The following is a 14,570-nucleotide window of genomic DNA, read 5'->3' as shown; positions in this document are numbered from 1 at the left end:
CTCCTGGCAATGACTATTTGCCTAAAATGAAGAATTCTAGAGTTTCCTCATTATTTGACAATCTCTAGCTTAAGTTGAACAAAGCATTAAACAGGGTTTAAATAGTTTTAGTCCTTATTCTAATGGCCCGATTACTTATTCAGTATACCTGGAATCCTCTTCACACATCACACATTACTATGATCCTTTTGGGAAGAAGTACTTATCACAGACACTATGAGAGCTAATATGTATGGCTACAAAATCAGACTTAGTAAATAGCTTCAGAAATAAATGTATACACGGCCATTAAAGCTCGTGTTGGTAGTCTATAAAGTGTAGGAATAGGGGGACAGCAACAATCAGCAAATAGGCTCTACTTTCATGGGGCTCACACCCTAATGGGTGAGATAGCAGGTACGCTCAATGTAGTGACTGTAGGCACTGACGGTACACAGAGAATGGCATCTAATCTGATCCCAGGGAGGTCGGGCAGGCCTCCTGGAGGAAATGGCATGTGAGCTAAGATCTAACAATAACATAAAGTGAGTCAGGTGAAGGGGAGTGAAAGTGGGAATGTGATTGTGTTTTGGCTTTGTGGGTTTTTTTTGTTTTGTTTGTTTTTTTTTTGCGGAGGGGGTTAGTGACGGGGGACTGGAGACAGGCAAAGGAAGAAAGCTTAGTTACAGATTCAGATTTGCATTGTTCTTAAAATATTTGTAGTTGCCATTTAAAAAAACGAATGAAAATGGGCAAGTTGTGATGTGAGGGAAAAAGCAGTTGAAGGCCATTCCAGAAATCCAGGTGAGAGATAGTGATAGCCTGCACTGAGAGTGGTTCTGGAAATAGAGGGATATGAGACAGATTTTAAGGAGAAAGTCTCTACTGACCTGGTTTGAAGACAACAAACAATCAGAATCAATCATTACATTTATATTATAGTGGAGTTGGGGAAAGAATTTAGCTGTAGCATCCAATGAACAGGAAACCTAATCCAGTGGTTCTCAGAGTGTAACTAATGGACTAGCAGTATCAGCAGCCCTGGGGACTTACTAGAAATGCAAATTCTCAGGCCCCATCCCAGACTTACTGAAAAAGAAACTCTGGGGACAGGGCTGTGTTTTAACAAGTCCTCCAGGTAATTCTGATGTACTCTAAATTTTGAGAACCATAGACCTAATCCTTAAACTAGACAGTAGCAACTGAACACAATATAGAAGTAATAAGCCAAATATTCTATTTGAGAAAATAATTTTTCTGGACCCATTATTCTGGACATTAATTTTATTTATGTATTTATTTGTTATTTTAAAATATCACTTAATTCCTGCACAATTTTTGTATTAGTTTAAATACACTAGGTTTTGTAACAATAACAAAAACCTCAACCTTGTTGCATGGCTTCAGACCACAAAGGTTTATTTCTTACTCAAGCCACATGTCTGGTGCAATTTGGCATGGTGGTTCTGCTTATCTGGATCATTGTGGAACCAAAGCAGATAGATGAGCTACCATCTCAAATGTATCTGGCTATTGTGTAAGAAGAAAAGGAGAAAATAGGAAAGTCTGCATTGGTTGTTAAAGCTTCTGCTCCCCAAATTTTAGCATTTCATTAGCCAAATCAAGTCATGTTGTGAGAAATATGTATTTTTTTAATGGACACAATATTTCGCAGATCTTTCAATCAGGAGGTTGAGTTTATTTCTCTACCTCTTGGCTCAGTTTGGCCATATGACTTACTTTGGCTGATGGGACAATAGCAGATGTAATGTAAGTAGAGTCTTAATTTTAAGCTCAATTTATGGGACACTATTCAAATTGATTTTTTCTCAACACTCTTCTTCTAAATAGACTATTACAGTAAGACTCTAAAGATGACTAAAAACTGGTTTTTGGTTTTTAGCATATTAATCTTTGAAAGACAACAGACTTACCAGTCTCTCTGCACACAAGGGATTCGGGTATTCTCTCTGGCAAATAGTTATGGTATCTATTCATCTCTACCCTCCATGGTGAAAATACTAAATTTACTATATGACATGACTTGAAACTGACAAAGCAACCCTAAAACTGCAGGTGAAACCCCAAAATAAATGTCCAGTTGGGAGGGAGAAGACCCCAAAGAGAGTACAGGAAGGCAGCCAGGGCCTGCTTGGTTCCCTAACCTCTGGATATTGACCAGAATCCAGAAACCGGCCTAGAAAGCCACATAAAACACTTGAGACTATGTGGACGTTTGTATCATCAAGACAAAGATAGCTAGGTTAATTTTGGACTCATTTAATTTTTTCTTTGGCCTCTGAGATTTTAAGGTTGGATGTAGACTCAGCAACTCTCAGCATCAGGAGTTAACAAAAACTCACAAGTATAAATCTGGACAATATCTTGAAAGCATACCTGTCATGGAAGTAAGCGTCTCCTAATTTCTCATGTAAATCACAATGATTTTTTACACGCTCGTGGCTTTCACGAATCACTCTTTGGAACATCTCTTTCTGGAAAATAAAGACATTCAGTGATTATCACTGTAACAGCGTATCTTGAGGTAAGATTGCAAAACCGTCTTCTGTAAAAGTTCAATGTAACTGTTTTCCTAAACCCAGGGCTTTATTTACTTAGTGATCTCGCAAGTCTTGAAAAACATGTTTTTGTAAAACAGGAATGGCCATGTACTTTGTGGAGAAAAGAAGCACCACAAGAGTGATATTTAGTTTCTGGTGATATAAACTCATGTGTGGGTTGAAATGGTGTATTTTACAAGCATAATGCACATCATTCATCAAGCCAAAAAGAGATCCTTAAAAGTAGTTTACAGGCCTAGTTTGGTCAGAGTGTGTGGTTATAATACAGCCTTTTTACATAAATAGCTTAGATACAAAGATACAGATATAGGCATAGAAATACAGATACATATTAAAAAGTCACAGTTTAATAAAAACATGTAACAGCCTCCTATTTAGTAAAACACCTCACAAATACACATTGAAGCAAAGCAAATGGAATTCTCAGAACTAACTGCTAGTTCAAAGAGTGCTTCAACCACACACATAAAGTTCCACTGGGAAAATACAAGTGACCTTTCAGGCTTAGCTCTTCACTAAGAGGATCAGTTATCATAACTTAAAAGACCCAGTCTATCTGATCTTACTAACCAGTGTTTGTTACAGCGAAAATGTTAGCAGATTTGCAAACTGTTTGCCTGAACTTTACCCTTAGCCTTGTCCTTACTGCCTGTGTGATGTTGGGCAAGTCTTTCAAGCCTTCTAAAACTCTATACTCTCATCTATAAAATGCAGTTAATAATTCTGGCATTTCCCATGTAACTGGGCTGGTGTTAGGATAAAATGGGACACTGGTTGTAAAGTTACTTTGTGAACTCTAAACATCCATGTCCCTGAAGGTGCTATTATCAATAATGACTATTGCGGAGGTCTACTGGGGCTGCCAAGAGTGCTCACTTACAGGGGAATAAATTACCTTCATTGATTCTTCTCTCTGGGAACAGAAAGGTGGTAGATGAACCTGCTTGAGCGCAGACAGGATAAGAGATGCCTTCAATCCTCTACCACCACCCCACCCTCTGTGAATATGTAAACCATTGCTTAGAATAACAAAAGCCAGAACCACCTGGCTCCTGGTAATCCAAGGATAAGTGATCTTCTGGTCAGATAGGTAAGGTCACCTGCTTTTCTTCATGTCACATGCATCACAGAGCTGCTGCCTGTGAACAATATGATTTCTGGCCTGAAACAGGGACAGTTTCTAGGACTGCTTAATGGAAATAGTCAACCTTTCCCTACCCTAATATCCTGTGCTTTTTTGTTTCCTGCTACAGTGCCAAGCAGACACCCATTAAAAGAGAAGATCGCACAGAGAAGTTTTCATGAATCATAGAATCTATATGACAATGACTCATGTACAGAGTTGTATGATGATGTGGCCTTTGGTTTAGATGGAAATCATACTTCTTGTGCAGTGTTGGCACTTAGCAAGAATACGCACAATTATTTTACAAAATATGGCACTACTAATAGCACTGGAATTTTTCCTATGTTGGTAATGGCTAATGAGCAACAAGTTAAAAAATAAAAAGGAATTTACCCCATGGCTATAGCATTCCAGAGGATTTTCTAATTTACAGCATTTTGCCAATAAATTCTGATATACTGTATCCACTCTTAAAATCACCGGAACTGCCAATTCTGAATGTCTTCTTGAATATTCATAAAGAAACCTGTACCCACATAAACCATATTAGAAACAGTAAAATTCAAAAGCCATGAGTTTTCTTTCAAAAGCCAATCATTATTATGAAATTTATCCAATATTTTAACTGATTTTAGGCATTTGGAAACCTTGGGAGGATGGCAGGGAGGTTTTATTGACTACATTTTGAGATAAGGAAATGGAATCAATAAACCTACATGATTTTTCCGAAGTCAGACAGGAGTGGTGTCCGATTCAGAACTTGAAATTAAAACAATCTGATTAGGGGATAGTTCCTGGCTCAGGGTCACTACTTACTTTTATGAGAAATTAATATCCAGTGTTTGGATGAGAGTACATCATCTTCAATCATCTTTGAGGCAAGATTATAAAAGTTTTAGATATTTTTTGATAGAAAGTACTAGCTAAGTATTAAATTGCCATCTTCCCCTCTTTTCTAGATAAGCTTTCAAGCTTGAGTAGTCCAAGCATAATCTACACATTCTTCTGGGTTACAAGAAATTTGGACCCTAGAATATTTACAAAGGAATCACAGAAAAATAAAAGACATCTTGGAAGGGATCTTATCCAACCACCTGAGTTAGTAGTTGGAACACAAGAGCCTAAGGAAATTAAGTGGCTTGACCTACATTCCAAAGTTTATGCACAACAAAGCTAGACTTGGAACTCTAGTCTCCTAACTCATGGCTGAATGTGATTTCCACTAGGAAGTTGTACCTATCGACTTCTCTGGTACCAAATGCAAATTTAGGAATGAGTGGGTTCAGGCAGTGCCATTTACTTTTATAAGCCGTATCAAATGTATTTTCAGAAATATAGTTAAAATCATCCTACAAAGAGCTTTGAGGAAAATTCAGATTCTTATGCTTTGTTGGAGTTTAATTGCTCCAAATAATGCTTCACAAAATGACTTAGGAAATACTTCAATCACACAGCAATATTGTTTTAATATTACATACCGAAATCAGTTTGTCTTGCACAAATTAATATGCATTTCTGAATGGACACTGGAGATGTTAATATTCCATCTCTCTAGTCTTTTAAGTGCCACACCATGGCTTTGGTAGTAGTTATTAAATTAATTAGAATAGAAGAGCTCTCCAGGCACACCAATCTGAAGCCCTTACCTAGGGGTGAGTACCTTAGGGCAAAGTTTGCAAACGCTTGACCCATACTGTGTTAAAAAATTCCTGTATTCGTTGTCAACGTTTAAAGATCAAGCAATTTCCAGCTTCTTTCAAAATACAGTAGACCTAACCACTCAAAGCCTTCATTCATATATGCTAATGAGTGGCTGGAACTGTATAGGTAGCTGCCATGTTAGACTCCATCAAGCATCTCCTCTTGATCACAGTTCCCATGTAGTCACTCATTTACATCATGGGCTAGCCTCTGATCATTCAAGTCTTCAATCTTTCCCATAAAAATCCATAAATATAATATTCCCTTACTAAGACTTTACAAAAATCTGTATTACTCTTGCAAGAAGTCGTCTTGCTTGTCGGAAAATTGTTTGCATACAAATCGATCTTCTGTAAATCTGCTGAGGGGCAAGGATGGAAGATCAGGTTTATCATCATTTTCTGAGTTGATAATGCATTCCCCTTGGAACGGCACAGGCAGAGCACAGCATGGAGCAATTTTACTGGATGGGATTGACTGTGAAGAACAGGTATAGTTCATAAGCTGGCTCTATAAAACATAAAAAGGAGCAGTTATTCTTGATGACTTCATTCTGAACTTATTTATCTTTATTGCTATTACTAGAAAGCCAGAGAAAAACTTGGCATCATGTGTTGCTTTATCCTTGGCAAACTGAGAGACCAAAAGGTCATTTATAGTGACTTGTTCTAAAAAAGAAGGTTTCTCTATTTGACCTTACTTAAGTGTCAACAAGCTCTTTAAACATCTCTTAAACAACTTAGGGGAGACAGATGATATTATTGTTTCCATGGTTAGCTCCACAAAATACAAATGAAGGTTTTATTGTCTTGCTATTGTTGCTATTGTTTTAGGATTCCAGCTTAGAATACGTTTTGTCCCTATAATTTACCACATATATTGCTATAATATTACTATTAAGCTTACATATTTAACATATTTATTTAAATAATAATACACAAATAATTATGTACATGTGTGTATGAATAAGTTAATCTCTAAACTTAAACTCACAATATAATTAGAGTCAAATAAGTAAACAACAATCATAATGCAGTATAATGGAAGTTGTAAGAGAAGCACATATGTGACACTCTGGAAGGAAAAAGATTGGAAATCCAGACTGGATGGAGGTCAGAGTGTAGATATTAAACAATTTGAGTCCTGAAAGACAAATAAAAGTTGCTTGGAAACTAATGAAGAGGAATAATATTCCAAAATTGTTCATCTTCATACATAAAAAATCCTGGAAGTGAGAGAATATGAAGTATTTGGGGAAATGATATATAAGATATTTGGGGGTTATTGAGAAAATGTAGTTGAGAAATGATGGGGCTTACTGGAAAACAGTTTGGAGCTTCCTCAGAAAGTTAAAAATAGAACTACCTTATGATCCAGAAACTGCACTACTAGATACTTACTTAAATACAAAAATACTAATTCAAAGGGACACATGCACCCCTATGTTCACAGCAGCAGTATTTACCATAGCCAAATTATGGAAGCAGCCCAAGTGTCCATTGACTGATGACTGGATAAAGAAGATGTAGTATATAAATACAATGGAATAATACTCAGCCATCAAAAGAATGAAATCTTGCCATTTGCAAGACAGGGATGGAGTTAGAGTGTATTATGCTAAGCGAAATCAATCAGAAAAAGACAACATATGATTTCACTCACCAGTGGAATTTAGAAAATGAAACAGATGAATATAGGCTGGAAAAAGAGGCAAACCATGAAACAAACTCTTAATGATAGAGAACAAACTGAAGGTTGCTAGAAGGGAGATGGGCAGGGGATGGGGTAGATGGGTGATGGGCATGAAGGAGGCACTTGTGATGGGCACTGGGTGTTGTATATAAGTGATGAACCACTGAATTCTACTCTTGAAACCACGGGCCAGCCATCTTGGACTATATGTGTAAAATAAGAAAGAAAAAAGGCCAAGAACAGACTACTGGCAATACAAATTTTTAAAGGGTAGTAGAAGAGGGGGAAGAAAAGAAACAAGAGCTTTAAATGATACACTGGACCAGATGGATTTCACAGATATTTACAGAACTTTACATCCAAATGCAACTGAATACCCATTCTTCTCAAGTGCACATGGAACTTTCTCCAGAATAGACCACATACTGGGTCACAAATCATGTCTTAACTGATACCAAAAGATTAGGATTGTCCCCTGCATATTTTCAGACCATAATGCTTTGAAACCTGAACTCAATCTCAAGAAGAAATTTGGAAGAAATTCAAACCCGTGGAGGTTAAAGACCATCCTGCTAAAAGATGAAAGGATCAATCAGGAAATTAGAGAAGAATTAAAAAGATTCATGAAAACTAATGAGAATGAAGATACAAATGTTAAAAATCTTTGGGATACAGCAAAAGCAGTCCTGAGAGGGAAATACATTGCAATACAAGCATCCCTCAAAAAACTGGAAAAAAATCAAATACAAAAGCTAACCTTGCACCTAAAGGAGCTGGAGAAAGAACAGCAAATAAAACCTACACCCAGCAGAAGAAGAGAGTTAATAAAGATTCGAGCAGAAATCAATGAAATTGAGACCAGAAGAACTGTGGAACAGATCAACAAAACCAGGAGTTGGTTCTTTGAAAGAACTAATAAGATAGAGAAATCATTAGACAGCTTTGTTAAAAACAAAAGAGAAAAGACTCAAATTAATAAAATCATGAATGAAAAAGGGGAAATCACCACCAATACCAAGGAAATACAAACGATTTTATTCTTTATTTTATTTTTATTTTTTTACAAATGATTTTAAAAACATATATGAGCAGCTATACGCCAATAAATTAGGCAATCTAGAAGAAATGGACGGATTTCTGGAAAACCATAAGCTACCAAAACTGGAACAAGAAGAAACAGAAAACCTGAACAGGCCGATAACCAGGGAGGAAATTGAAACAGTCATCAAAAAATTTCCAAGACACAAAAGTCCAGGGCCAGATGGCTTCCCAGGGGAATTCCATCAAACGTTTAAAGAAGCAGTAATACCTATTCTACTAAAGCTGTTCGAAAAGATAGAAAGAGATGGAGTACTTCCAAACTTGTTCTATGAGGCCAGCATCACCTTCATTCCAAAACCAGACAAAGACCCAACCAAAAAGGAGAATTATAGACCAATATACTTGATGAACACAGATGCAAAAACTCTCAACAAGATACTAGCCAATAGGATCCAACAGTACATTAAGAAGATTATTCACCATGACCAAGTGGGATTTATCCCCGGGATGGAAGGCTGGTTCAACATTCGTAAAGCCATTAGTGATCATATCAACAAGAGAAAAATCAAGAACCATATTATCCTCTCAATAGATGCAGAGAAAGCATTTAACAAAATACAGCATCCATTCCTGATCAAAACTCTTCAGAGTGTAGGGATAGAGGGAACATTCCTCAGCATCTTAAAAGCCATCTATGAAAAGCCCACGGCAAATATCATTCTCAATGGGGAAGCACTAGGAGCCTTTCCCCTAAGATCAGGAACAAGACAGGGATGTCCACTCTCACCACTGCTATTCAACATAGTACTAGAAACCCTAGCCTCAGCAATCAGGCAACAAAAAGAAATACAAGGCAAAGAAGAAGTCAAACTCTCCCTCTTTGCAGATGAAATGATACTGTACATTGAAAATCCAAAAGACTCCACCATAAGATTGCTAGAACTCATACAGGAATTCTGCAGTGTGGCAGGATACAAAATCAATGCCCAGAAATCAATGGCATTTCTGTACACAAGCAATGAGACTGAAGAAAGAGAAATTAAGGACTCCGTTCCAATTACAATTGCACCCAAAAGCATAAGATACCTAGGAATAAACCTAACCAAAGAGGTAAAGGATCTATACCTTAAAAACTACAGAACACTTCTGAAAGAAATGGAGGAAGACACAAAGAGATGGAAAAATATTCCATGCTCATGGATTGGAAGAATTAATATGGTGAAAATGTCAAGGCTACCCAGGGAAATTTACACATCCCTATCAAAATACCATGGACTTTCTTCAGAGAGTTGGAACAAATCATCTTAAGATTTGTGTGGAATCAGAAAAGACCCCGAATAGCAGGGGAATATTGAAAAAGAAAACCAGAGCCGGGGGCATCACAATGCCAGATTTCAGGTTGTACTACAAAGCTGTGGTCATCAAGACAGTGTGGTCCTGGCACAAAGACAGACACATAGATCAATGGAGCAGAATAGAGAACCCAGAAATGGGCCCTCAACTCTATGGTCAACTAACATTTGAAAAAGCAGGAAAGACTATCCACTGGAAGAAAGACAGTCTCTTCAATAAATGGTGCTGGGAAAATTGGACAGCCACATGCAGAAGAATAAAATTAGACCATTCTCTTATACTATACAGAAAGATAAACTCAAAATGGATGAAAGATCTAAATGTAAGGCAAGATTCCATCAAAATCCTAGAGGAGAACACAGGCAACACCCTTTTTGAACTTGGCCACAGCAACTTCTTGCAAGATACATCTATGAAGGCAAGGGAACCTAAAGCAAAAATGAATTATTGGGACTTCATCAAGATAAAAAGCTTCTGCACAGCAAAAGAAACAGTCCACAAAACTCAAAGACAACCTACAGAATGGGAGAAGAGATTTGCAAATGACGTATCAGATAAAGGGCTAGTTTCCAAGATGTATAAGGAACTTATTAAACTCAACAGCAAAGAAACAAACAATCCAACCATGAAATGGGCAGAAGACATGAACAGAAATTTCACAGAGGAAGACAGAGACATGGCCAACAAGCACATGAGAAAATAAATGCTCCCCATCACTTGCCATCAGGGAAATACAAATCAAAACCACAATGAGATACCACCTCCCACCAGTGAGAATGGGGAACATTAACAAGACAGGAAACAACAAATTTTGGAGAGGATGTGGATAACGGGGAACATTCTTGCACTGATGGTAGGAATGTGAACTGGTGCATCCACTCTGGAAAATTGTGTGGAGGTTCCTCAAAGAGTTAAAAATAGATCTGCCCTACGACCAGCAATTGAACTGCTGGGGATTTACCCCAAAGATACAGAGGCAGAGAAAAACCGAGACACCTGCACCCCAACATTTATAGCAGCAATGTCCACAATAGCCAAACTGTGGAAGGAGCCTCGGTGTCCATGGAAAGATGAATGGATAAAGAAGATGTGGTCTATGTATACAATGGAATATTCCTCAGCCATTAGAAATGACAAATACCCACCATTCGTTTCAACGTGGAGGGACCTGCAGGGTATTATGCTGAGTGAAGTAAGTCAATCGGAGAAGGACAAACATTATATGTTCTCATTCGTTTGGGGAATATAAAAAATAGTGAAAGGGAATATAAGGGGAAAGGAGAGAAATGAGTGAAAATATCAGAACATGAGAGACTCCTAACTCTGGGAAATGAACAAGGGGTAGTGGAAAGGGAGGTGGGTGGGGGTATGGGGGGTGACGGGCACTGAGGGGGGCACTTGGCGGATGAGCACTGGGTGATATGCTATATGTTGGCAAATTGAACTCCAATAAAAAAAAAAAGAGGGGGAAGAAAATTGATGAAAGAAACTGTAAGAATACAGTCTTTCTCCCTATCATCTTCTGCAATCATCACTGGAAAAATAAACCAGTACAGTGATTGACAGCTCTGGGTCTGAAGTCAGACTTCTTGATTTCTAGTCTTGACTGCTATCTTCCAACTGAGTGACCTAGGCAAGGTACTTAGCCTTTTCTCCTTCAATTTCCTCATCTATAAAATGGGGTTAAAATAATACTTGCTAAGATTATGGGAATTAAATGGATTAATAATTATTAGGAAGAAAAAAAAGAGCCTGGCACAGGTAAAGTACTAAAAAAGTGTTTTCTGAATAAGAGTGAAGTGCTTAGAATTAGCAGTTGGCACAAAGAAATTGTTTTTTTAAAAGTCTGTACTATAGCAATTATTATACAACCCCAAAATGTTGGTCCAATAGTGCTTTGAAGTCAAAGAACGAGAGAGAACTCGGCAATGTAAAATTGAATTATGTTGACTGAGTGATTAGGTAGAGTTAACATTAAAAATTAACATCTACAATACAGATTACTTGCTTTTTGAATTGATGTGATGTTGTGAAGTATCATGTAATGTTATAAGCAGTGATAAGTATAGAAAACTTTCTAGGACATACAGTTCAAAGGTAATAAATAACCCATGTATCATTCCTAAAAGCATTGGGAGTAATACTCTAATAAAAAGACAATTAAATCAATATGAAAAATAAACAGTAGAAAAGGTGCACTTATCATGATGAGCATTGGGTAATGCACAGAATTGCTGTATCACTACACTGTATACCTGGAACTAATATGACACTATGTTGACTATCTTGGAATTAACATTCTTAAAATGAATAAATAAATAAACAAACTGGAAAATAGTGTGTCAAAGAAATGATGTTCAACTGAAATCATTCTTGTTAACAATGTTATTGAAAAAGAATGAGTACAGAAAAAGTAAGAAGTCAATCCAAACAACTGAACTAAAAACAGCTACACAAACCTGAGAAGGCTAATAAAATTAAAAGCAGAAACCTAGCAGAATTAGTAAATAAGTCCAAAAACTTTCCCTGGGAGAAGACCAGTACATTAGGTAGGACCTTTGCAAAGCTAAATAAAGGCGAAAATGCAACTACATGGAGAAAAGAACTATAATTATATGCTTGATGTTTTTAGTTATCCAATAGCAATATTATGTAGAACCCAATACCTCAGTGAGAAGATGCTCATAAAGGAAACTTTATTTTAAAAATGTATATTATAAAACCTGACCGAAAAATGGTACATTTGATTGATGCTCATTAGTCACAACAGTTATAAATTCACTGAATTTGAGAATACGAACTCATCAGCTCTAAGGGGAATCCAAGACTAGTTTCCTATAAGCCTCTGTCACATTTTTGTTGTCAACAGATCAAGATATAGCCTTGTTTTATGTGTGTTTCTATTTAAATACCCCTTATTTAATATGTATTGATGATTTGTTAATGTTGAACTAATACATCTAACACATTAGCTTGTCCTTAAGGTACATCATGACTTTTTTTGTGTTTTGGAACCCCAGTCAGCACTTCAGCACTTACTATGCTTGAGGGCCATTTCAAACAGCTAAATCACACATACGCACACACACACACACACACAAATGTGAAAAATGTGGCACTAGACTGCAGAAAGGACACTTATTTACAGTATGAGAGCTAAAACAAGAAGGCATTCCCTAGGGCTGTTGACTCAGTAGTCCCCCCCAGCCAGGATTATGGGCATCACACAACTCCAATTCTTCGCGGCTCTGAGCACACACCGGTCAGCCTGCAGATGACCATAAAAGTGCTGAGTGCTGATTTGGGGCTTACAAATGAATTTTGACAAATAGGTGAATTCACAAGTGCGTGAATAAGTAGTGAGGATCGACTGAAAAATGTCAAAATAAATCTATAGCAAAAGAAATGGAAAAGCTGTCACCCAGGTTTCTGTCTCCAGTCCTGCTCCAGTTTCATGGACAAGTTCTTCACAAAGCAGGTAATTCTCAATACTATGAAGTTATTTCAGAGATTTTGAAAGGAAAAACAGTGTAATTTTTGGAAGTTAGCATAACTGAATACCAAAACTACCAAATACTGGAAGTTCTAGACCAATTTTATGTAAACAGAAATGCAAAAATTTGAAAATTATATATATGTAAAATCCAGAAATATAACAAAATTAAATTGATTTAAGCAACCTAAAGATGGTTAAAAATTAAGAAATCTTTAAATATAATTCACCAATGGATAAGTTAAATGGAAATCAAATGATCATCCTAAGAAAACAAAACATTTACTAATGTTCAGAAATCAAACTAATTAAAACAAAACAACCTCAGGATGCCTGGGTGGCTCAGTTGGTTAAGCGTGGAACTCTTGATTTTGGCTCAGGTCATGATCTCAGGGCCATGAGATGGAGCCCTTCATTGGGCTCTGTGCTTAGTGTGGAGTCTGCTCTAGATTGTCTCCCCTCACACGCATTACCCACCCCCACCCCCATCCCTACCCTGTTGCTCATGCACATGCACATTCTCTCTCTCAAATACATAAATAAAATCTTTTAAAAAACTCAAACCTCTAAAATAAGAGTGAAAAATCCCTTAACATGTAAACAATACCATTGTCAAGCCAGTAACTTTAAACCTGTTTCCTTAAAGTCTGGACCAAGACAGGAATACTAGAACCATTTATAGTTATCTATATTGTTTGTGAATACTAGCCAATACAATGAAATCATTGAAGATTGTTCTGGCATTCCTGACATGATGTAGAACCAGAAATGGAGTTACTGGTTTGGCATAGGTATTATTTATGTTTTTTTTTTAATTTATTTTTATTGGTGTTCAATTTACTAACATATCAGAATAATCCCCAGTGCCCGTCACCCATTCACTCCCACCCCCCCCCTCCTCCCCTTCTACCACTCCTAGTTCGTTTCCCAGAGTTAGCAGTCTTTACGCTCTGTCTCCCTTTCTGATATTTCCCACACATTTCTTCTCCCTTCCCTTATATTCCCTTTCACTATTATTTATATTCCCCAAATGAATGAGAACATATAATGTGTGTCCTTCTCCGATTGACTTACTTCACTCAGCATAATACCCTCCAGTTCCATCCACGTTGAAGCAAATGGTGGGTATTTGTCGTTTCTAATGGCTGAGGAATATTCCATTGTATACATAGACCACAGCTTCTTTATCCACTCATCTTTCGATGGACACCGAGGCTCCTTATTTATGTTTTAAAGGATATTAGAGATTTTGTTTTATTTTCTTTAACTATGATTGCGTCTGTCAGGCCTCCACTTTCTTTTAACTCTACTCCCAAGTTCACCCAACCTTCATGCAAATAACATTCTAATTGCCTGTCCTGAAAAGCCAGGACTCCTTCTAAGTATGCAAGGTAGTGTTTCTTCCAGCACTAGTTGGGATTACTGCCATACAGAAAGTAACTCAAGAACAACATTATATTGTCTATCTCCAAGATGAAAGTAGCAGTGGCTCCTGTCACCTTTCCCAGCAGTAGGGCTGAATGTGGCACTGATTTGACAACCACAATGGTACCAAAGGATACGTGTGGTCTGACCCCGGCTCCATTCCATTCCATTCACAAAG

At 37.2% G+C, this 14,570-nt stretch overlaps 1 protein-coding gene across 4 annotated transcripts in view; it reads right to left on the bottom strand.

The window, feature by feature from the left end:
* LOC482194 (alpha-fetoprotein-like) overlaps positions 1-14,570 on the bottom strand; it is a 53,325-nt gene that overhangs the window by 25,371 nt on the left and 13,384 nt on the right. For 3 of the 4 annotated variants that reach the window (XR_005369090.1, XM_038556311.1, XM_038556312.1), the window contains exons 8-10: positions 5,684-5,898; positions 4,081-4,213; positions 2,377-2,474 (exon numbers count right to left, since the gene is read on the bottom strand). Coding sequence is in view for 3 of the 4 variants with exons in the window: in XM_038556311.1 (XP_038412239.1) it covers positions 2,377-2,474; positions 4,081-4,213; positions 5,684-5,898 (446 nt within the window). In the remaining variant the exon portion in view is untranslated. The remainder of the gene's footprint in view (positions 1-2,376; positions 2,475-4,080; positions 4,214-5,683; positions 5,899-14,570) is intronic. The other variant, XM_038556313.1, reaches the window with a different exon arrangement.

This window comes from Canis lupus, chromosome 13, assembly GCF_011100685.1.
Source record: "Canis lupus familiaris isolate Mischka breed German Shepherd chromosome 13, alternate assembly UU_Cfam_GSD_1.0, whole genome shotgun sequence".
Taxonomy (NCBI): domain Eukaryota; kingdom Metazoa; phylum Chordata; class Mammalia; order Carnivora; family Canidae; genus Canis; species Canis lupus.
Note: the sequence above shows the minus strand (reverse complement) of the source record. Positions and strands in the feature narration are given on the sequence as shown.